Raw genomic sequence first — 24,325 nt, 5'->3', positions numbered from 1 at the left:
TTCAGGATGTTTATTGAGGTATTCTCCAGTAAAACTAAAAAGCAGTAACTAAAGCCTGGTTTTTCCTGACACCAGTCCTGAACAAGTATACCATAGTTTTACTCTAAAGAACTCCTAAGCCCTCAACTCAATGAGATCTGTCCTGAACTGGCTGAGTGGAACCTCCAGTTCTTCAGAGATAAAACAATTTATGCTGCACGTTACCTTAGAAGGGAAGAACCATTAAAAATTTAAAATGTCATTCCCTAATTTACTAATTCATTGTATTAACCTAAAGTGTGGCATACATATACTTTATGTTCTTTTCAAGGCAGCAAATGTGTTGACATTTTAGTAACATTTGCACCATATGTGGCTTTCCTCAACACCACCCAATTCAGCTGTGTGCAGAGGATTGTAGGTGTGAACTCTTACAGTGAGGATGTGGTAAACTAGTGACTCCCAGTGGCTGGTATACTATTGTGCAAATATCTATTTCCAGCAAACTCAAAAAGAATGAGAAAACTAATGCATACGCTGCTTCATTCCCTCCAAACAAACAAACAAAAAAAGATTGCCACCAGAAAAATTTGTAATGGATCATTTATGCGCATGCAAAAAAAATACATGTATAAACAAATATTTTTAAAACTATTTATAATACAATGCACATTGTAAAGTATCCAAAGCATAAAAACTAACATTTATATATATATATTGCTAAAATACAACCATAGCTCAATACTTCCATCTCTGGGGTTTTGTCCTAAAACAGAATTCAACAGAAACAAAAAGTTTATTTCTAGTATTATCTATAAAGCAAACCAACAAGAGGAAAATGTTTTAACAATTCAAATGTGTCACCATAATGGTATATAATAAAATCATTTTCAAGTCGAATTATAATTATATGGAAATTTGTTTTGAATTTTTTGATAAAATATTAGGCTTAACAAGCAGAGTAAAAATGTTCCATTTCTTGTGAATGTGTACACACACACACACACACACACACACACACACACACACAAACAGAGGGCGCCAAAAAAATATATACACATTTTTTAAAAGGACAAAACTATCAAAATTATGCTGATGGTAACTATTTTGAGCATGTCTTCTAATTGCAGAAGTCAAACATGACTTGTATTCATCTTTTTTAAATCAGTATATATTGAGTATTACAATTTTAATATAGTTTTTTCCTTTCTTAAAATGTGTTTACATTTTTGGCACCCTCTGTATGTGTATATACAAAGGCTAATGGTAAAATGAAGATGATTGTAGTAAGGCAGTAATATATATTTTATTAAAGACTTTATTTTCTAGAGCAGTATTAGATTCAGAGTAAAAATGAGAGGAAAGCACAGAGATTTCTCATATACCCCTATTTACACATGTATAGCCTCCCTCATTATCAACATCCCACCAGATTGATAATGTTTGTTACAATTGTTGAACGTACACTGATACATCATTATAACCCAAAGTCCATATTTTACGTGAAGTTTCACTTTTGGTGTTGTACCTTCTATGAATTTGGACAAATGTATCATGTACAGTAGTTGCTCTTAAAATTGTCTGTGTATTATGTATTTTTAATGTTTAAAAAATCCTTCATGGTGTGGCCGGTTAGCACAGTTGGTTAGAGCATGGTGCTAATAACACCAAGGTTGCTGGTTCAATCCCCGCACGGGCCACTGTGAGCTGTGCCCTCCTTAAAAGAAAACAAACAAACAAAAAAACCCTCCATCTTTCCAATAAAAAAAGTTACAGAATAGAAAATAGATTGCAAATTATTTCAGAGTAACATGTAAGGAAGGATAAGCTAACAATAAACTTTTCAAAACTCAAATCTAATCAGCTCTTTTCTTCCCATCTTCTATTCACCTTCACAGCTCATCTTCTCTCACTTCCTCAGGAAGGTCTTCCCTAGCCCCCTAGGTTGGGTAAAGCTACCTTCCTGGGTATTCTCAAAGACCCTATTCCTTTCCTTCAGAACATCGCTCACTTAGTGATTATGTACTCACTAAGGTGAGTGCTAACATTTGTTTTTCCACTAGATCATGAGAAAAAGACTCTGTACATAGGAAGCACTCAAAAAATTGGTGGAAAGAGTTGAATAGCAGTGCATACTTTATGAGATATCTAACTTGTACCACATCTTATCCCTGTCTCTTCATTTCCTCCTGTTTATATGCTACTCATGTTATCTTGCGTAAGAGGCGCTGAAGGACTAAGGAGTTTGAAATTTGGGCACCCCTTGTCCTTGTCTCCTGCAGCTGATTCTCCCATCTCTTGTGCATGACTTCAGCCCTTAGCTAGTACTCTCCATCCTTCTGGATACAATCCAACTTGATCATTAGTTGCTGCTAATCTATCAGAATAATGCTGCCTTTTCCAAGAACCATCTTTGGCCAATTATTCCTTAGACCTCGTGAACTCCCACTGACCTACTCTTGCTACAACCCTATAAAACATTTCATTGTCCTTTCCCAAATAAGAAACTCCTTCCAAGGCATTGTTAAATAAAGGCTTATGCTCACAGAGCTCTGGTTGATTTTCTTCCACACTTGATTACTTATGAAAGAGAGAAGAGACAATATGTCTGTTCCACTCTTCAGAATATACACAGCACCCAGCACAACTGCTGATACCTACTTGGAACCTAATGATGTTTCTTAGTTGAAAGCAAATAATTGAAAAACTACAGCTTATGGTTCATAAGTTGATATTAGGTTGGTGCAAAAGTAGTTGGTTTAAAAGGTTGAAAATAATTGCAAAACCCACAATTACTTTTGCACCAACCTAATATAATAGACATTTTCAGCTTAAGCAGAGATGTATCAAGGAATTAATAACCCAGAGTCCAGGAAAAGCAAGAAACAGACAGATAACAAGATAAAGGGAGTGTTTCTGAGATGTTACTGAGGTGAATTGCTCCAATCTGGCCAGGGGCACATTTTCAGCTGTCCCTTTAATTTCCCGTATATTTTGCCTGTGAAAGATAAAACATACTTCAGTTGTAAGAAAAAAAGGAAGGAAAGAAGGTGGCAGGGAGGGAAGGCAGGAGAGAGAGAAGAAGAAAATCCCACTATTTATTAAAACAGCATTTACCATTTTCAAAGCTGAAATGAAGTGTAGAGTGTGTGATGTTTGCTAACATGGGGAAAAGGGGGGGAAAGGAGCTTTCAAGGAAAACTACATTTTTATTATTCTTCTCCCCAAATTGAGATTGTAATAAAGAAATGTGAGGACATTTAAATATAGATAAACCAAAAAACTACAAAATTTTTAATATATTTATAAAAATATTTTAAATCATTTTTAAGATAACCCATTTTAATTATATTTTATACTTAAGTAATTATACTGAACCATGTGAACTTTATCCACCCACAATCATCTCACTTTGATATTCTGAATGAACTGACAGTTATGAACAATGTGAAATCATTTTCTCAGCATGTTACTTGCCTGAATCAAGCTACTAAACATTATGGGCTTCTGAGACCCAATATGAAAACAAAAACAAGGGTTTTGAGGTTACTGAGGCAATAGCATGATCCACTATGAATGTATTAAATGTAATGTACACAAATCTGATTTTCAACTCTTTTCCACACCAAATTGGAGTTCTAAGCAGGAAAATTGTGACAAGGGAAAAGAATGAAAATTATGTATCTGAATAATAAAGTGTTGGCAATCTTCAAAGGCAAAAAATAGTAGGTAGCATAATGTATCTTATGTTATAATATATAAAGCACAAAAATCCCATTAAGTTAGTCATCTGTATTCTAATTTTAAGAGTGATTTTTGGTGTACAAAGAAATTGACATTCTAATAGAATGATGATTCCAGGCTTGACTTATAGTACTCCTCTTTTTCCTAACTATTAATTATCAATCATATTAAAGTATTTAGCTCTCTGAAGAAGGGCATTTGGTCAGTTTCCCTTTAATGGCATGCCTATGGTTGTAGTCTAGAATTTTCTTGAGAAACAGCCATATGGTTTTCTGAGTAAGATGGTAACATAAGCCCATGTGTCTAACTCTTCTATCCTTCAATATCAAATTTCCCCTGAAAAGAAGAAGTAATATAAGGGTTGGGGAAAATTTGATCTAGAGATTAAAAACTAGAACAAGGGAACATCCACATGTCAGGTGCTTAAATGACATGTTGCAAAAGGAAAGGCAGACAGGACTGAATGTTCCATAAACTCTACCATATAAGGACTCACATGCCTGAGAAAAATGTGGGAAGTACTTTCAAACACATTACCAACGCCTGCTCATTCAGAGGTGAGTGGTTGTCAGGAGACCTCTCTGCAAGGCATATATTCTCAATAAGGAAAATAATGTCTCCAAAGGGGTGAAATTTGATTCATAGGGGTGGGACAGAGTGAAAAAAATCTTACATATATATAAATTACAGAAAAACATACAGTACTTAAGCAGAGAGAGGGCAATAACAAAAAATAAAAAGATTGAAAAACACTGTTGTACAGCATCAGCTACACAGGTAAAGGACTTCTGACACAAGAAACACTGAACAATGATGATGGCATTTATACTTAGCTAACAGTGGTCTAAGCATCTATTAGCTGCTTCATTGAATGAGGCAGCTTACTGTTGCACATACCTCACGTGCAATCTCCTTCCTTATTCTCCTTAGAGTGCAAAGAAAGTGCAGTACATTTAATGAAAGAGTTGAGTACTTTTTGTGTTTTGTTTTGGTTTTTTTGTTTCTTTTTTTTTTTTACAGGAAACATAAAAGAGAAAAGACACACAAACATAAAATAGAATGACAACACTAAGGAAGAATGTTCTAGTGAAGACAATAAATGTAAATGGGTTAAATTCTCTTAAGCAAAGACTCACAGCTTTTGTCAAAATCCAATTATGTTTGTGTTTACAAAAGAGACACATAGATCAAAATTACTAAGCAAAGAACTATACGCAAACTAAAAAAATATACATAAATGAAACACAGGAGATATGGAGTGGGCTGTGTGAGTAGTAATATAAGACAAGGAAAGTTTCAAGCCAAAAAGCACTAATTTATCAAAAATGATTATTAGAAAAGCAATGAGTATATCCCTAAGTATTTAAATGTATGAAGCTAAATTGACAAAAAATAAAATATAATAGCTAAAAAAAAAAAAATATATATATATATATAATAGCTCACCATAAATATTTGATAAAAAAATGAATCAGAGTATTTGAATGATATAATCATGTAATTAAAACAGTGTGGGGTATTTATTTATACATAATAACATATTTGTAGATGTACAAGTAGAGATTACATAATGTTCCTAAGGAGCTATAAAAAATCTTACAAAAATTTGTTATATATTAGGCTACAAAGAAAAACAACAATAAATTACAAACAGTACGCATGTCATAGGTCACATCATCTGAACACAATGAAATAAAATTAGAAATAGTTTAATGTAAAGCCAAAAACAATTTTTCTTGGAAGTGAATAAATTCTCTAAAGAACAATTAGGTTAAAGAGAAAAAAACCTTGGATTACCAACTATTTTAACTATAATAGAAATTAAAATGTTACAAGTCAAATTTATATACATAATAAAATAGTTTTATGAGGTAAATTCATATCTACGGTTGTTTATTATTTAAGAAAAAATAAAAATAAAAGTATCAATAATTCAAGAAATTTCGCAATGAACATCAAAATTATCCTATCAAAGCAAAAGGAAAAATATAATAAAGATTGAAACAGAAATTGATTAATTAAAAAGCAGAAAAATCTTAGAACTAGTAATATAATAAGCTAAATTTGGAGTCAGTGAAGTTTTTCAAGCAATATTTTCTCTGATTATTAAATACAATCTTTGCATCATCCTGAAAACATTTAGACCACAAATATAAAAAGATGGCAAACCTGGCACCAGAATTTATTTTAGGAAAGAAACTATACTTAGGAGGAAAAATAAATTGGTAAGTACTTGCAGATAAAAGATAATACCCTAAGAGACCAAGGTACATGTGGAACTCTTAAGTGACAAGAGGAAAAGCTTATTTATTGTTCTAGAAAGAGTGGGAACATGAAAAAGGAAGGGGAATTATATCTTCAAGAAGAAATAAAGCTATGGTACATAGTGACCTTTCTACATATAACAAACTCCTGATATGACTTGATATAATGGATTTATAGTAAAAGACAATAGCGTTCTACACCTAGGATATTACAAGATAAAATAGAGATAGTCCACATGAGGCTAACAGCACAGAGGTAAAAGTAAATTCATGGAAATAATATGGAGGGATTGGCATTGTTATAAGCCATATAAAGTTGTAAATTTAGAATCAAATTTAACTAGATAGTCAAGATGGCACGCACAGACTAGCAACAGTTCAAGTCTTGATTTTATCAAAATGTTCTTGCTCTTTGCTCCAAATCTGAATTACATTAAAATGTTTGCGCCCTTGGCCTCAATTTTCTCAGTTTTGGAAACTTCTCTAAAAAAGTAGCCTAACAAAATAAAAATTACATTCACAAAGATGTTTATTGCAGTGTTTTCTATAACAGTGAGCCTAAATGCTCAGCAGCAGGGAAAAGACGAAAATAAAAATGTAGTACATGTCAAAAACATTTATAAAACCACTAAAAAATATTTTATTATTATGGAGACACTGAAATCCTTTTAATCTGGTTCCACAAGCAAAGCCAATCAGCTCCACGCAATAGAGCACAGTCTTATGAATTCCTCCACTAATTAGATCCAGAAACCTCTCCAATCTCATTTCCCACAGCTCCCTACATACACTTTGATAGAAAATACCCAGTAATGGCCACCATAACTTCCTTCCCTCTCTGTACACATATGTCACTTCATCGATCAAGAGGTGGGATCTATCCTTTCACCTTGAGCCTGGGCTTGTGACTTGTCTTGACCAATAGGAAGTGTGGGGAATGATGTTCTAGAACTTCTGAATGGCACCAGCAGATCCCACATGGAACAGAAAACTCCCCCACCTGTGTGCAGTCAACCCAAGAAATTATAAAACATAGTAAACTGTTGTTTTAACTCATTAAGTTTTGGGGTGATTTGTTATAAAGAATTTGATAATTGAAACACATTTGATACTCTAGTCATACTAAACTGCTATCTCCATGAGTTCGTACATTCTTTTTTTTCCTGCTACTGCCTTTGCCTACTTTATGAACTTCAAGTCAACTTGCAACACCCACCTAAGCGTTTCATCCTCAGTGACATCTTTCGACTATCTCAGGCAGAGTTCCTCTTGATGCCCTCTAGATGTCATAATATATTCACATAGTACATACTCATTTTACAGTATCTTCACACTGTGAGACATACAAGTACGTAACCATGTCTGTCTTCACATTGACTGCAAGTTCCTTGTAGACAGAATTGTGATGTTATTATTTTCGTATTTCTGTTGCTTAAAATAGTAGCTTTAAAAAATCCTACGAAGCAGATATGATTGTCCCTCTTTTATAGATGTGAAAACTACTGCAAAATGCTTAGTTAATGGGCTAAAGGTCACTCAGTCAGAAAGTTAAGTTCAATGTATGGAGAGATGCATTATGAAAGAATGAATTCTACGAGCTCAAGAAGTCTTTTAGGATAACTCCATCTTTCATTGGTCTTTGTTTTTTTTATTTTATTGTTTTATTTTATTTCATTAATCTTTTTGCTCCTCTGATGTCCTATAGCATTTATAATCTGGAAAAAAAAAAAAAAACCTACAAAGCACACAATATCCCACATCTACTCTTGTCTTTTCAGTTTTACTTCAAGTTTCTGGCAAACCTACAGCTTGTGTTGTCACTAAATCCTCCAAAAAGCCCAGCACAGCACATAATATGTTCTCATTCAATTATTAATTCATTTATCGGTTGTTTCAAAAATAGTCAACTAGTCAATGATGAGGAGATGTTCAGGAAAATGGACCAAGTCTTTTTCTACCATATATCTATCTCTATCTATCTACCTATCTACATGTATATCATCTACATCTATATCTATATCTATATGTGTATATATACCAGGGGTGCCAAAAAAATGTATACAAGTGAACACTCTGGTCAACCTTGCTCAAGCAGTAGTTCGCTGTAATCAGAAGTGTCTGGACACTGATGGTAACCACTTTGAGCGTCTCTTGTAATTGCAGAAGTCAAACGTGACTTGCATTCATCTTTTGTTATCGGTATATATTGAGTATCACAATTTTAATAGTGTTTTCCCTTCTTAAAACATGTATACATTTTGGCACCTTCTGTATACATAGTCAAATATATTTTCAATCCCAATTTTCTAATAATTTGTTTACTATGAATGGATACATTTTTAAATATATTATTTTGAATTTAGGGGAAAAGTAACTTTGAAAGAATATTGATTGTGAATAATCACCCTTTACCTGAGTTCTTCACTACCAAAGTGAGAGCGTAGACTGGACTAGTGTCTTCAGGAAAAACTATATTGTTATTTTTGTTGTACCCTCTGCTTGAGAAATAAGTGAGATTTGGTGTCATTCTGCACCAGTGCTCTCAGTCAGAGAGAAAATGGAATTGATTTATTTTTCATTCTGACTTATAAAAATCTGAAAATGTAGATCTTGCCCTTTTTATCCGAGGGACAAAACACAGAAGACAGAGTGGAGCCAGGATTCTCAGCAAGCATTCCCACAGCCAAAATGGCACTTTCCAATACCCGGGTCCTTCAAACCACCTCCTCACACCCTTTACTACACATTTAAACTCTCCTGACTCTCTCAAGGGAAAAACAAAAGACTGAAGCTCAGACTCAAGTAATTTCAAGCTCCAGAGCGCAGCACACTCCAAAAAATGTGTGACCTCTGAGGGCTCCAATGAGAAGAACAAGGAGTAACTCTCCTGCCCTCAGTGGATGCTAAAGCCTTTGAGGCTTCTGATTTGGCAGCCACATGAAAGGGAGATAGCAAGGACGCTGGATACAATTAGCGTGGAGCTAAGCCATAGGTCAGAGAAGGCTCGTTACTTTTCCTTAGGTACTAATATTTTTAGTGACCTAAGTTGACCTCTTATTCCTTCAGAAAAACTCAGTGATTCCATAGAGTTCTTTTACCCTGCTTTCATCACCTAGATCTCTCCAAGGACTGAACTGCATCACACCTCATTAGAAACAATCCAAGATATTTAAATGTTTGGCATAGCACAGATTTCCCTCTAGAAATCTCTTAGGCAGAAAGAATAGGGCTACAGGGAGAAGAGGGACATAAACAGTAAGGGGAGACAAAGGAGAGAGGAGATGAGGTCATCCTTAAGAAAAAATACAGCTACCAGACCAGCCAGAACTAGATTTTGGTGGCCAAGAGCAGATCCAGGATGTTATCTTGCCCCTCAAGGTGAATTTTATTATAATGGATCATAATATTATTAGCATTGCAGTTAAGGAAAATCTCCATCGCCTATGTCATCATGACAGTTCCAACTGAGCCAAAGGTGGACAAAAATCCCTCTAGCCAACAGGACAGAGTGGTCAGTGAGGACCCACCTAGGAACACCAATAACACCACCCTTAAATCTTGAATATTTCACACCTTCATTTTTAGTGAAATAAATCCCCAAGTGTCACTGTTCTTCGGGGTAGCTGTTCTTCTCTGGGCCAGCGGGCTCTTACTTTCTTGAGAGTGTACTGTCCTTCTTTAATAAATCCACCACTTGTATGGCTCATTCAGTGAATCTTTAAATTCTTTCCTGCGACCAAGAAGCCGTTTTCCCAATAAACTGTTTTCCAGCAACAGGAACACTTGTGACATGAAATTAAAAGCACATTCCTTCAACTTCTTATTGAAATCTTACTCATTCACAAATCACAGCTCAAATGTCGCCTCCTTCTTGGAATATTCCATCATTGCCCTGATTGAAATATGTCTCTTTTATCCTCCTACTAAATAAACTCTGTTTTACCATTAACAACACATAGCACAATAGAGAGATATAACATAAGTCCATCCTTACCCCCATATCCTCACTACATACACCTCTTAAATTTTGAGCCTAAGTGGCAGGGACTGTATATTTAAAATCTTTGAATCCCTAGAACATTGCATGGTGCTCTGTATATACAGGGTGCTTAATGTTTACTCAAAGACTATTCCCCTTATTCTTTCTGGGCTTTTCAGGGTGACTACTTTCATAATAGCCTGAAGGCTATGCAAAGAGAAATATCCAAACCTGCTCCATTTGATTGTAGATCACCACTCCCTCCCTATATTTTAGCCATATGGGCCAAGTTCCAGAGAAATTCAAATAATATAACATTGTTGAAAAGAACTTAAACATTTGTTTTTGTGTTTTCCCAAGGCTTTCAACTGAACTGTTTGGTTTACTTCACATCTTTCAAAGAAAACTGTATGTGGCATACAATAAAGTATGTGTATCGGAGGGTATAGTTTGGCATTCAGAGAAGAGATGGAAATTTGTCCCACTCACACTACCTATCGGGTGCTCCCTAAGGAAAGGTCAAAGGAAACTCTAGGGTGCCAGAGAGAACAATTTGCAAACCACTAAATTTGATTCAGCCTCCTAGGTCCCTCAGGTGGGCCACATAAGTCAGAGAAGTGCTGAAATTCACAAAAGAGGATGAGCCCTGGCCCCTGGGAACTGAACCTTGTTGATTTCCTGCAAGGCTGATCTAAGACACACCCAGAGAGGATGCCCAGGATGGGCCCTGCATGTCAGCACGCCAGCATTTCAGGGCTCATTGCTAGACAGGTGGTTTGCTTTATTTTATTTATTCTATTCAGTCTTTGAATCTAACCCAGAGAATAAACACCATCAGGACCAAACATATGGTCAGGTCTTTACCTTAATTTTTGTTTTTGGAGAGAGAAGCTGTCTTGGGCTAAGCTCAACCAAATTGGGAGTCCAAGGAATGATTAAAAACAAAACAGAACAACAACACAATGTATCATAATCCTTCCTTAGCAGCAGGAAGCCTGCCACTTGGCTCAGGAGCTATTGACTTTGTGGAATCCCCACGTGAGATGTTTGCTCAGTTGTAATTATATATAATATGGTAACAAAGAAGATGTTTATAGAAAAATATATCTTAAGAAACTCTCAGATAAAATACATGCACGTTCCATTTTTTCCAGTCACACTATAAATGAATGGTATAAATGTTTGATAAGGATTAGACCTCCAAATAGCAAAATATTTATTATGTGTCTTTTATTTTTGAACAGTCAATTTAAAATTGTTTCTCTTATATTTTTCCTAAAAGGAAATCTGGATTGGAAACTTTGTTTAAAATCCATACATTTAAGATATTTAACTGTAATAGAGCTCTAAACAAAGGTATATCACAAGTGATATACCTTTCATTTTCATTTATTCTATTGAATATATTTTCTTATATTGTGAGAGCCCTCTGGTGGTTGAAAGGATACTAAACGTCTATTCTCAGAAGAACAGAAATAGAGTTCATTACCAACCAAAGCTTTTCTTTACTGAGATACTGATATCAAGTTCTATTAGAAAGGATGCTTATTAAAATTTCTATTAATTTTCACCTATTCCTAGAATGGTAAATCAATTTACTTTTATGCATTTTCTAGGGTTGTAAAACGATCTTAAATGCTTACATTACGTCTTTAAATCTTAATAAGAAAACACTGATTATGCACAAATACATTTTCTTTTCAATCATGTTGAGAACAGTTAGAAATTTACATCTAAATTGAGATATAGGAAAATTGGCTCCTGGAGCCATTTATTAGATGGTATGTTCCATAGCCTCTTTTAACTTGTGGCCAAGTCATAAATAGATACAAATGACTTATACTTTATAGTGAGTGCCCAGGTCCAAAGTACCAAATTTAAGACTTGGGTTTTGTCATATTATGCAAATCATTAAACAATGGACCTACCAGACACTTTACAACTATCCTGCCATACAGAGAATTACACCAGACAAAACAAAGTGGCAAAGTCTTGGGGAGATGGGACAATGGATTTAAATTTGTGAAATGATAAAGCCAGTATATATATTAAGGAAAGCCTGTATGGGTGAAGTTGTTCCTTGGACCTGTAATTTAGAAATACTTAATGTCTGCATGCCTCAAAAGTTCTCTCTCTTTAACGGACTCTTAACAGACTCTTAAGATTTTGGAGTGAAAGTTAAATTGTACATAAACAGGTTTCAAGGTACTGAATACTAATGATTTTTCATGTCATTGAATTAACTGCAGTACCCAAAATATGAGAGGAAGAAACTGCATTCACAGTGCTGCTGCATTTCTTCTGTGAGAATAAGGTGACAGCTGAACAAATCTGCAAAGCTGAAGGCAAAGATTTAGTCACTGGACCATGGATGTCATGAAATACTCCCGGCGTTGCTACAGTATTACTAAAGGAACAAGAGGATGGTGTATTACTCTGGAAATTTGACAGTGATTTGGTCCTTTGATTTAGTTCCACACAGCTGTACTTTGAATGCCAAATTGTTCCACAAACAAATTTCATGAGCACATGAAATGGTAAAGTATAATTAAGTGGGTTTAGTAAAAATATGCCATCCTCCAGCATGAAAATGTCAGTGAGCACACTGATCTCAGGCAAAAGCCAGGATTAGACAATGTCCAAGTTCTGCACTTTGGGAGATTGCTGTGCCAACTGTCCCAAAGTTGTTCATGCCCATCATACGGACACTCCCTACAACGTGACATTGGTCGTCCTCCCATCAAGAGCTAGAGTTTGTTCTCTCCATCTTGAATCTGGACCTGACCGTGTGACCTGCTCTCGTCAGTGGGAGAAAAACAAATGTGACACAAGCAGAGGCTTAAAATGTACATGAGCGTTGGGGCTTGCCCTCTTCCACTGCTGACAACTCCTTTGCCATTATTTAATCTGTTAGAGAAGCCATGCAGAGGAAATCTGAGGAGTCAATTTCCAGATATGAGCCTTGTAACTCAGGCCATCCTAGACCACCCAGCTCTAGCCACGCCACCAGCAGACCACAAAAAGCAGCCAAACCCAGCCAACATTGCAATCTATAAAATAATCATTATAAGCCACTAAGTTTTCAGGTGGTTTGTTATATAGCAAAAGCTAACTAATACAGCTACTTCCATCATAGAGCCTGAACTTTGACTATGGTTTATTCTAGACCATGGCCACATTTCTTTGGAGTCAGATATTTGAGACATTTGAAGAATTACTTTTTTTCTAATTTAAAGAGTGATTCTCACAGCATATCTTTCTTTGCAGAAAGAGCATGCCAGTCATCCAAAATCATGGGCTATATTTCACAAGAAAAAATTTGTTTCCCTATGGTCTTAATTATTGCCTAGTAACTACACATCCGTGGGTAAGAGATGTTGGGACGGAGAAAAATGGATCTTAAAACCAAGGGTATGAGGATTTATTGTGGGAAATAGTTTGTATGAAAGTTGTATGAGTATTTTAAGGGGTTTCAGACTCAATATGATCAATTGTATGATGTAGATGCTTAAAGTAAATGTAGGCTCCATTATCAGAGGCTTAGCGATCCTGTTCAGGGAGATAACCATCTAGAAGTTTGGCTGTAGTTTTCAGTGCTGTACTTAAAGACTAGCATATGACCTAAGGAAAATAATTAGGATGTGGAAATTCAGAAAACTATGAGGTAAGCGTAAAAGCTAAGGAAACCATGGAGAAACTTGCCATCCTTTTTGTATGTGAAATTTTAGTTATGGAGATGAGGGAAAAGTTTTAATTTGTGCTGCTCTAGGTAGAAGTACTAAGACCAATGGGTGAAGAAAGAAGGTTTGTTCTCGATATGAGAAAGAGCTCTCTAATATTTGAAGGGGCACAACAATAAAATAGCTTAGCTTGAACAGTAGTGAGGTTGCTGTCACTGGATGTATTCAAAGCTTCTTCATCTTTGCCGAGGGATGTGGTAGAAAGGATCCTTGCACTGAGCGAAACATTAGATGAGATGATATCTAAGGTTCCTTCCAAACCCAACAGTCTATGCTTCTGTGTGAAATTGTGTATATCTATCTACATTTGTCTTACAAAACCTAATAAAGTAAGTCTTCTGCAACCTCATCGTAATAGTTTTCCCACCAGCCTGCCAACTTGGTCTTGATCTAAGAGGATATGAGTGAGGATCTAAGAGTGAGGGGAGGTGCTAACAGAAGGATATAAGAAATTAACTAATACACCCTTCTCCCTCTTACTTGAGCACACCTGTTAAATTTATTAGCTTTTTTCTAGTAATAAGTAGCAAATCAGATGTCATTTATTGGTATAATTAAATGCTTTCTGAGTTAAATAAAGGTAAAAATGGATTTATTATTTAAAACACAGAGAAATTTAAAAGACATTAAAGTTTCATACTGTAAGGAAAAAATGATCAAGATATAGAGTCTCTTATACATGTCTTCTGTTCTGCTAAAGGGAAAACTATATTACAATAATTTTCAAATCTCTTATGCTGTAAATTCTAATTAATATGATTTAGATAACATTGTTAATTAAAATATTAATAATTTACACGGTATAAAATTAACAAATATAACACTATTAAATAATTATGTTTAATATTGATGGAAAAGTACCATGCATGGAGATGGAGTGTCTCTAATATCCCACATATCAGCTCACATTAAACTGAATGGTATTTGACCTTGATACCTGCTTCATGCTAAGAACACTACTGCTATCCAGATACTCAGATACTGTGCATCATCCTGCCCCATAGTTTAGACCACTTGGATGTTAATGTCTAATTATACACTCAGAATAATACTCTACACCTTTCTGCTCTCATGACTTATTGATCCAGCACTATTCTAATTCTTTTTTCTCATTATCTCTTTCCACTTATAGACCCTAAATGTAAGCTTTCTCCAAAGCTCTTGCCTTAATAATATTAGCAAGGGATTATTTAATGTGTCCCATCTTCCAGGCACTGTGAGTTTTTATGCTTGATCTCATTTAATTTTGAAAATACCCAGTCATAGGTATTTTATTATCCTCATCTTGGAGCGATTAAATAACTTGTTCAACATCCAGTAAGACAAAAAACTTACTCTCGCCTCCAGATGTCTGCTTCCACTTTGCTTTGCTACTTCTACTTTCTAGGAGAAGCTCACAAAATGTGAGATCCCATAGGATACAATGTAAATCTTGGCAAGTGGCTACGTATGAGGAAAAGAAAGATGGAGTCAAAGAACACAGATTTTGAGTCTGAGTGACTAGGAGAATTGGCAGGGGAGGAGGGTGGGCATTAATCAAAACCAGAGAATTAGAATAAGAAACTAATAATGAAGAATAATTCTATGGTATTTTTTAATGGTAAAATATCTTCAGAAACATTAAGACACCCTATAAGATAGGAGCTGTAAATAGATTTGAAAGCTGAAAAAAAGAGAAAGGTAATATGGATATGAAAAGAGGGGAGATGGCAGGACATGGCAATGGGACTTCTATTTGGGGAAATTAGAAAACATTAAGAGCATTGGTTAAGTGGCTTACAGTAGAAAACCAACAAGATATTAATGGGAATATGAGATAATGGACCTTGATATTATAGCTTTGTTGTAGACATCTTTGCCATGATTTTTTTTATTTCCTCCAATAATGATCTTGGTGTGCTGGAGGAAGAGAGGAAAAAACAGATGGGGGTGGTTACATGGCACTGGGAACTAACAACCTTGGAAAGTCAAGAGAGTTTGTCTAGCAAGTGATAACAGATTAGATATTATTATATTCTTAAATACACAAAGGTAGGGAAACAAGAGAAACCAAAATTGTGACTATAAGTTGACAGAAATGGAAAGGGGAACAAGATAAACAATACCAATGATGACAAAGTAAGTTAAATAGAGAGACAAAGAAAAGAGACTGAAGGACAGAAAATTGTGGCCAGAACAAGACATTTCTAAGTTCTAAATCTTAAATGTGGAGTGGTTTCAAGTGATGAAGTTATTCAGGATGTGAATATACTGCTAAAGAGTGGAATTGAAAGCCACTGGAGTCCAGGGTTAAGGAACATTGTGGCCTTGATTTTCAATAGTTCAAGCTCTAGAGTCAGACACACCTAAACTTGAATCCTGGCCATGCCACTTGTGATCTGAGATATTTGAACAGTTTCTCAACTTGGCTAACTAAACCTTACTTTTCTTCAGGTATAAAATTTGCAGTGGGAGAAATGACAATAGTACTATTCACAGTATGATTTTAAAATGTAAAAGACAATGCATTAAAAAACTTAGCATTCAAATTAGCTTTCATTATCATTGTTATTGTTGTTGCTGTTAAAAACTCTCCTCAGTTATTTAGGGGGAAAGCACAAAAAAACAGTCATACAAGAAAGTATTGCTTAATTTAAATTCGAAGTGCCTGACTTAAGTCTTAAATATCAAACTTCTGTACCCTTGCACTTTTTGAAGTAGAATGAACAAGCCAGGAACAAATATTTCATGACTTTGAACAAGGAGACTTTAAGATTAAATACTCCCTGTGTCTACTACAAATAAGATGCAAGACAATAGGGGTATATTTGAATGTTCAAGGGATTCTCCTCCCATCTAGACCTCTGATGAAATTATAAATGATTAAGAAAATGACCAAAAAGGGATGAAGATGACTTCTAAAGAAAAACAAAGAGAAGATAAATATCTAAATTCATTGTTTCCATAATTAAGTGCTAAAATATCAAGACTAACTGACTGCCTACCTAATATCCATGATCCCTCTTTTCTTCTAAAAAAAAAAAAAAAAATGATTTTTTTTTCCCCCCAATGTATCAGTGTGTCCCTCTGGAAGATCACAATTCCCAGCCTACTTTGCAACTAAAAGTGAACAATAAAATGCAAATGGAAGTTGGATGGAATTTCTGAAAAAACTCTTCGAAAGGCAGCTCCTTTAGCTAGGATGCACTTCTCTTTTTTTCTTTTCTTTCTCTTTCCATACCTGCCTAGAATGCAGGCATGATGTCAAGAGTTTCCGTAACTATAGCAAACTATTAGGAGACCTTTAAGACAGAAGACATGTGCTAAGTATGGCAGAACTATAAAATAGAAAGTTTTCCTGGGTGATAACTTCATGGAACCTTATACCCTCCCTGGAACACCTTCCATGTGAGAAAAAATAATAAAACTATTTTTTAAGGCGTTGTTGTTGTTTGTTTAGGAATTTTTTGTAGAAAGGAATCATTGTTTTGTGTTTTTTTTTTTCAGAAAAGAACGTAACTCATAACTGCCATAGACATTCAGCTTGAAAATTTCATTTATTTCATTTTACTTTGTTATATTGCCTGAAAGTGGACCAAACTGATGATTCATTTTAATAAGTAATAATGATTTTAAGTGGATTATTTTCATAATATTTGATTTAGGCAACAATGAATTATGATCTCAGAGTGGCAGAAAATAAATGAGGTAAGATTTGTGGTTTCCCAAGCTTACTATCAGACAGCTTTACCAAGCAGTGTACAGGAAGAGGAAATCCAAGCAGAGCCTCGTGGACTCCCTGAGTAGAGGAAATATACCTGAGAGTCTAGGAAACTAAGAGGCTGGAGTTTATAGGACAGGGTACTAGAGAGTAAAGAGCTTCACGGAGAACTCTAGAGTCGTGCAGAGGGCCCAGCTTGGGTGTTCAGCAGACTAGTGTTCATTACATACATTTGAGGAAACTACTCAAGGCCAGCAAAAGAACCACCTGAAAAAATTAAGAGATAGTATCTGGGGACAGGGCCACGAATAGTGCCTATTCCAACCAGCCAGACTGAAAAACCTTGTAATTCATCAGTAACTGGGAAAAATGCTCACAAGAGCATGCCTCCATACTGGGGAATAATTAGCTTTGGAATAAATGCTGCTCTGGCCCTGCCTTCAAAAATCTTAAAAAAAAAAAAAAATCTTACTCAAAATAAGGAGAAAAACCAATCAATTGAAACCAACCCAGAACAGAGACAAATATTAGAGATGTTAGACAAGGAGATTAAAACAGTCATTATACCTATATCTCATTTGTTCAAAAAGCCAGAAAAAATATTGAACAGGTTAAAGAGATATGAAAGATATATTTTTAAATTGAATGTGTAAAGATAAAATTATAACATCTGTGATAAAAATATATACTTAATGGGATTAACAGAAGATTAGACATTACACAAAAACAATCAGAGACCTAGAGACATAGCAATAGAAACTACCCAAAATAAAATGAAGTGAACTATGGAACAACTTCAAGCAGCCTAATAGGCACGTAATGGGAGCCTCTGAAAAAGAAGAGAAATAAAGGGAGATGTAAGTGATATTTTAAAAATTAATGGCTAAAAAATTTCCAAATTTTATTTAAAAAAACAAAACACAAAACTATAGACCTACAGATCCAAGAGTCTCAATGTACCTTAAGCAAAAGAAACATGAGGAAAACTACACCAAAAGATATCATAGTCAAGTTTCTCAAATCTAGTAATGAAGAAAAATCTTAAAAGCAGCCAGAGGGAAAAAAGACACGTTACATACACAGGAAAAAAGACAAGGACGACAGCAGATTCTTTATCAGAAGTAGTACAAGTAGAGGAGCAACTTCTGTAAAGTACAGAAAGGGAAAGCAAATTCAACCTAGAATTCCATACTCAGCAAAAATATCATTTAGAAACAAAGGGGACATAAACATTTTTCAGACATAGAAAAGCTGAAAGAACTCATCTACATCAGACCCACACCGGTACAATAGTAGTGTATAAGACGTACTTCAGGTAAAAGGAAAATGCTGTCAAATGGACATAAGCGTTTGCACTAAGGCATAAAGAGCAGCAGAAATTAAAATTGCTGAGGGTAGGGTACTTCCATCATCACCCTGATACCAAAACCAGACAGAGACATTAGAATAGAAAACTAAATTGACAGAAAGATCAATGGTTGCCAGGGAACAGGGGTTGAAAACAGGGATTGACTACCAAATGGTATGGGGAATATTTGGGTGAGTTATGGAAATGCTCTACATCTTGAATGTTTTTATAGATTCATGGGTGTACACATCTGTCAAAATTCATCAAATTGTGTACTTTAAATGGGTTTAATTTATTACATGTAAATTATACCTCGATAAAGCTGAATAAAACAAAACAAAATAAATGAAAACAGAGTATCTGGATGATACTGCAGTTGGGCTCATTCAGTAACCATTTCAACCTCCTAGAATGTCTTCGTGTACTGCAGAGGCTAGAAAACAAAAGAAGTACATTTCCCATTTTCCCTCACAGTTTTCATGTGTAACTTTAATAACCGCAGAGCCATTTCTTGATAATTTACTCAGGCATAGATGTATGTAGAAAGAAGGACAGAGGGAAAAAATCACCCATTTTGCTGGTGTGGACCATAGCAAAAACATTAGGATTCTAGGGTTGACCACTTCCCATTTATTACTGATTTCATTACTGAGTCTGTATTTCTATTCTGTAAACTAGCTATGCTTAATAATAATTCCTTAATTATTAATTGAATAAAACAGTACTTTACATAGACATAGAATTATCAAGCAGTCACACCACAGTATCAGCTATTTTAAGAGATCTACCTATATCAATAACCCTTCTATTCTTCTTTCTATGACCAGAGTCCCCACTTAGGTTAATTCTGTGTGTTTTATAGCTCATTTCTAGTGTGCATTTTGTGGATTTCCACTGGAGAGTTTTATGGTTGGTCCAGAATGAAAACATTATTTCTTACCTACTTCTTACTGAAATTTCTAAGATAATTTATATCGAAACTATTGAAACAAAATCTTTTTGTGTAAAGATGTTCTGATGCCAAAACAACAGGACAACTGCCCTAAGTTCCAAGCTGAGCTGGCTTCTCACCGCCCCGCCGCCTCCTCCCCCTTTCTCCCCCCCCCCCTTCCCAGCAACAGAGCATCCCAGGGCAGTGTAAATTTGTTTTCTAAAGTAAATTCTTTCCCTTGACTGTTGCATTGCTTTCCTCTTTAGTTTTCAGTTTGCCTGAGGAAGAGAGTCCTCAGGAAAAAAAGAGCTTAGTATCCTCGTCCATCTTTCTGTTCTTGCCCATTGAACTCTGTTCTCTTCCCTTCAATGAAGATAACTGCATTCCTTTTTGGCACCATCCACCCTGGGGTGAGTGGCAACAATGGCAGTAAAATAAGGAAGCTACAAAATGTTCTCATGCCCTCCACATCCCATCTCATTTTCTCCTGCAGTCTGCCCCATATGCCTGCTTCTGTTTCTGTCTAACTCATTCTCTGGCCCTCTCTGTCACTCTATTTCTCTCTCTTTCTCCTTAAAGAAAGGCATATTATGCAGATGATGTACACATCTTGATTTTTCTCACTCATCTAAATTTAAACTGAATCAAATGGTTTCATGTAACTGTTTAAAATATCACAGATAGAAAGAAATTACCAGCATCAGCTTCTTTTTCTCCCTAAAAATTATGTTTCTCCTTGTACCCAAACCCAGCAGAGGGCATCCTTCCATTTCAGATGCACGGATACTGCAGCAAAAAGGCTCTACAATTCCAAAAACATCTATTTACAACTGTGCACTAGAATTTAAACAAAGAGGCTATTGTATTAGGAGAAGAATTTGTTATATAAGTTATTCTGTAGTGTTGACCTCTATTTTGAATTAGAGATGTAGAATTAATGCTCAGGGAAAAAAGAGGAAAAAAATCTGTCTCTCGCCTCTCTCCAAGTTTGGCGTATTAGCTGCAAATTTTAGAAGCAATAAGGTAGCACCTGTGTGAGTTTTCCTCCTCTAGGCTACTGTGTGTGAAAATAAAGTGATCACAGAGGAAACGCAATTGAGAAAGAAATGTGCACTCTCCTCAGACTGAACGACAAAGAGCAAAAAAGTCACCACAGACGGTTAGAGTGTCTCAGAAAAAGGAAGAAGATAAGCATGGTCAACAGCAGTGTAATAGGAGAGACCAACCTTGTACCTGTGTAAGCAGGCCGTCGCCCACTAAGTTTAATTGTGCAGTTTCACAGGAATTTAAATTCCACAATGAGAAATATCTTACAGCGTCAGAAGAATTTTTCCTGGGTTAAAAGGCAAATGTCCACAAACCTTATCAATGATATTCTCCCTGGTATGTATCAGTTTATCAGATCATTTCCTTAGGGAGAGAGGAAAAAATTATGAGGAGATGAGAACATCATTCATATACCCATTCGGTGTGTTTTTGAGCACTTTGTACCAAGCCCTGCTGTAGGTGTTAAGAATGTATCTGCAAACAAACTGTCAAAGATCCCTTTGCTTGAGGTGATGTACCAAAAAGCAAGTGTTTGGCGGAATTGGACAGACCTGGCCCTGCCACTTAGCAGCTATGTGACTTGGTGCAATGGTATTAATGTTCTCTTTTGCAGAACAGGAATAATAATTGTTAATATTTGTTGAAAAAATAACTTATTTCCAGGCACAGGAACTAAGCATATATATCATAAAATCCTCACAATTAGCCTATAAGAAAAGTTGTATTATCATCGTCATTTTTAAAATGAGGAAACCAAGGGACAGAGTGATTTATAAATCACCCAGAATTGTATGGAAGCTTCAGGGCAGGAATTAGAAACAAGGCTGTCTGATTCCAAGGCTGTCCTGCCTCTTAACCAGTATGCTAGAGAGGTGATTTCTAAGGCTGTCCTGAGGATGAGATGCGATGACACACGTAAAGTCGACAGCGCAGTATAGTATTATTAGTAGCGTTACTGTTATTTATCATTATTATCACTGCCATTGTGATAGTTTATGGGATCTAAGGGTATACGTTGAAATACAATAAAAGAGGCTCAAGACTTCAAATCAAAATTCCTCTGCTTCAGGATGCAGTCTGCCCAGCTCTGTTCAAAAGTAAGATTGCATAATGCCATTGCTATTGAATCATGGCTCCTCGGCATTTATCTTTCCATAAGCTGACAGGCTGCCTCTAACAGCTCTGACTCCTGACAGGATACCAGAACACAGCTTCCCTGTGAGAATGCAAAGAGATTATGAGGTTCCCTGTAACAAAACATGAGTATTTCCTGCTCTGGATTTTTCCAACCTCCCTGAAGGTTAAGACAGTTGCAAAACAAAACCTAGATCCAAATATCCATCTGCAGCTTGACAGTCCTTTGTTCTCTGATAAGTGATCCTATTGTCAGTCCCACCCTCTCAACTGGTATCCCTTGGCTCTTCGTTCCCACTCTTTCCAAAGTACACTCTCTAGAGGACTCTCCGGGGCTTCTTACCAATTGAGCATGTTGTTCACAGATCAATAGGGTTATTCCACCAACAGTATTATTCGAAGAGAAATGAAGCAGGCATGTTTTCTTGCGGCTCTGGGAGTTCTCTCTGCTTACTATAAGCCTGCATTTATGTCTTAAATGACTGCATTACCACAATCAAGAATAATTTGAAACAACAAGCAGATAAAATTCCAGCTCCAGCCCACATTGCTTACTGATTTTATTTCAGGACTATCGTCTTAGATTCATGGTTCATGAAGTAGTAAATTGAATGTTGGATAATGGAGTATAAGAGAATTCACAAATATGTATTGTACAAACATTCCATTTTTCTTGCCTGTACTAAAAAATTAATTTTTATCCCCCATATCAAGTTTTACAATGCAAAACTCAAGTCAACCGAACATTTTTTAAATGTACCCTGTTCAAAAAGGCCATTTCATGCTGATTTTATCTTACCGTGCTTCTGCAGGGATGAACACTCTTGCAACACTCATTTGGGATAGAAATAAGTGCTTCAATTCCTATGATTTGGTTGGCAAGTGCCCTAGTAGTCATGTTGCAAATTACCTTGTCATGCATAGACTTATAGATTTCTATCAACACTGGTTGGGTTCAATAAAAAGAAGACTTTCCTTACCCCAAGATAATGGCCATCGATGAACACAACAGGGAGAGAAGGAGCTTCAGAAACTCTTCGGCATCGTTCATCTAACTCTTTTCCATAGTCACCATTCAGAGCTATGTTTTTCTCTTCAAATTTCACTCGGTGATTTTGGAAGATCTTTCTAACTAGTTCACATCTTTCAAAGGTTGTCCGTACCACACGAAGACAAGTGGTATAAATCACCACACGGTCAAATTCTAGTTCGGTTGATTGTTGCTGGAGGGAAAACATTGTAGTGTAAATACATTTGCATATACTTTCTTACATCTTATTTTTTACATCTTATTTAAGATAATTGACAAGTGTTAATAAGCATCTCACACATTAAAGGCATGCAATAAAAGTTGAAGGAGCTCTGTGTGTGTTAAATCTCAGATAGGACGTTTTAAGTTACAATATCCATAAATGGAATAGGGATAACAATCAACATAATTTAAATGACATAATTTAATTGACAGTATTTTTTTTCTGTTCTCAGTGGCACATCAAATAATGGTGTAACTTAAAATTGGTGATGTCTCACTTGGTATGCCAATATGGTGAAATAAGAATGGTTGAATTATTTTTCTCATGTTTTGTAGACATTGTTCAATTATTGTATCTACCTCTTAAACCCAAAGTAAAATATGTAACAAAGTAGTAAAGTTAGCATTTAACTCTTTGAAAATTCTTCTACTTGTCAAATTACCAAATTTCATAGTCTTTTGAGCCACAATTTCCTGGGAATAACAAGACTTATATCATAGGATTGTTCTGAGGTTTAAGTAGCACAACATCTGTGCATGAGCTCTGTTGAGTAACAAGGCCCCCAAATGCAGTGAGAAGGCTCTGTCATGAGGGATAAAGGATTGAATGACTCAGAGGGAGTGCACAGAGACCAACACCAAAGTGTGCAGAGGGTGAAAGCCAGGCATGAAAAGGAAATGAAGAAAGAGGTACACTGCAACAGAGGCAAAAACTGTCAAGACCAAGGTGAAGACTCCCAATGTGAGAATCTTTTTGTCTCCATTTCCTGCTACATCAGAAATCAGTGACTGCATTCCTGGGAAACCCTGCCCAGCACTGCAAGGACCATACAGGGAGGCCCTGATGTCATCAGGAAAGATCCTCTTCCTCTTTATCAGTCTTGCCTGCCAGAGACTGAACAGGACACAGCTATACCATGAGACAAAGCATACATAAGTCGTCATGGGGCTACAGTTGTTGCAACGCAACCACACAATTTGTAAACACTTGTGAAGTCAAAACTTTGATTGGAAACCGCTCCACACAGCTAAATACTAGAGTCAGTGGTAGGATACTAAGCTCCACCACTTTATGTTCAAAGAAACCAGATCATTCTGCCGGATGCGTATCTACTGATGATCCTAAAAAGGTCCAAAGTCACGAAGATGGCAATGTTGTATTCTCTACCTCACCGAGAGAGGGGACATTGTTGTTGTTTTTTTCTGG

General features: G+C 35.9%; 1 protein-coding gene across 1 annotated transcript in view; it reads right to left on the bottom strand.

The window, feature by feature from the left end:
- The window catches only part of GRXCR1 (glutaredoxin and cysteine rich domain containing 1), a 115,053-nt gene that overhangs the window by 31,785 nt on the left and 58,943 nt on the right, over positions 1 to 24,325 (bottom strand). The window contains exon 2 of the mRNA XM_019741005.2: positions 22,847 to 23,089. Coding sequence (XP_019596564.1) covers positions 22,847 to 23,089 — 243 coding nt within the window. The remainder of the gene's footprint in view (positions 1 to 22,846; positions 23,090 to 24,325) is intronic.

Source organism: Rhinolophus sinicus, linkage group LG02, assembly GCF_036562045.2.
Source record: "Rhinolophus sinicus isolate RSC01 linkage group LG02, ASM3656204v1, whole genome shotgun sequence".
NCBI classification, from domain to species: Eukaryota; Metazoa; Chordata; class Mammalia; order Chiroptera; family Rhinolophidae; genus Rhinolophus; species Rhinolophus sinicus.
This window is presented reverse-complemented; position numbering and strand designations above follow the sequence as displayed.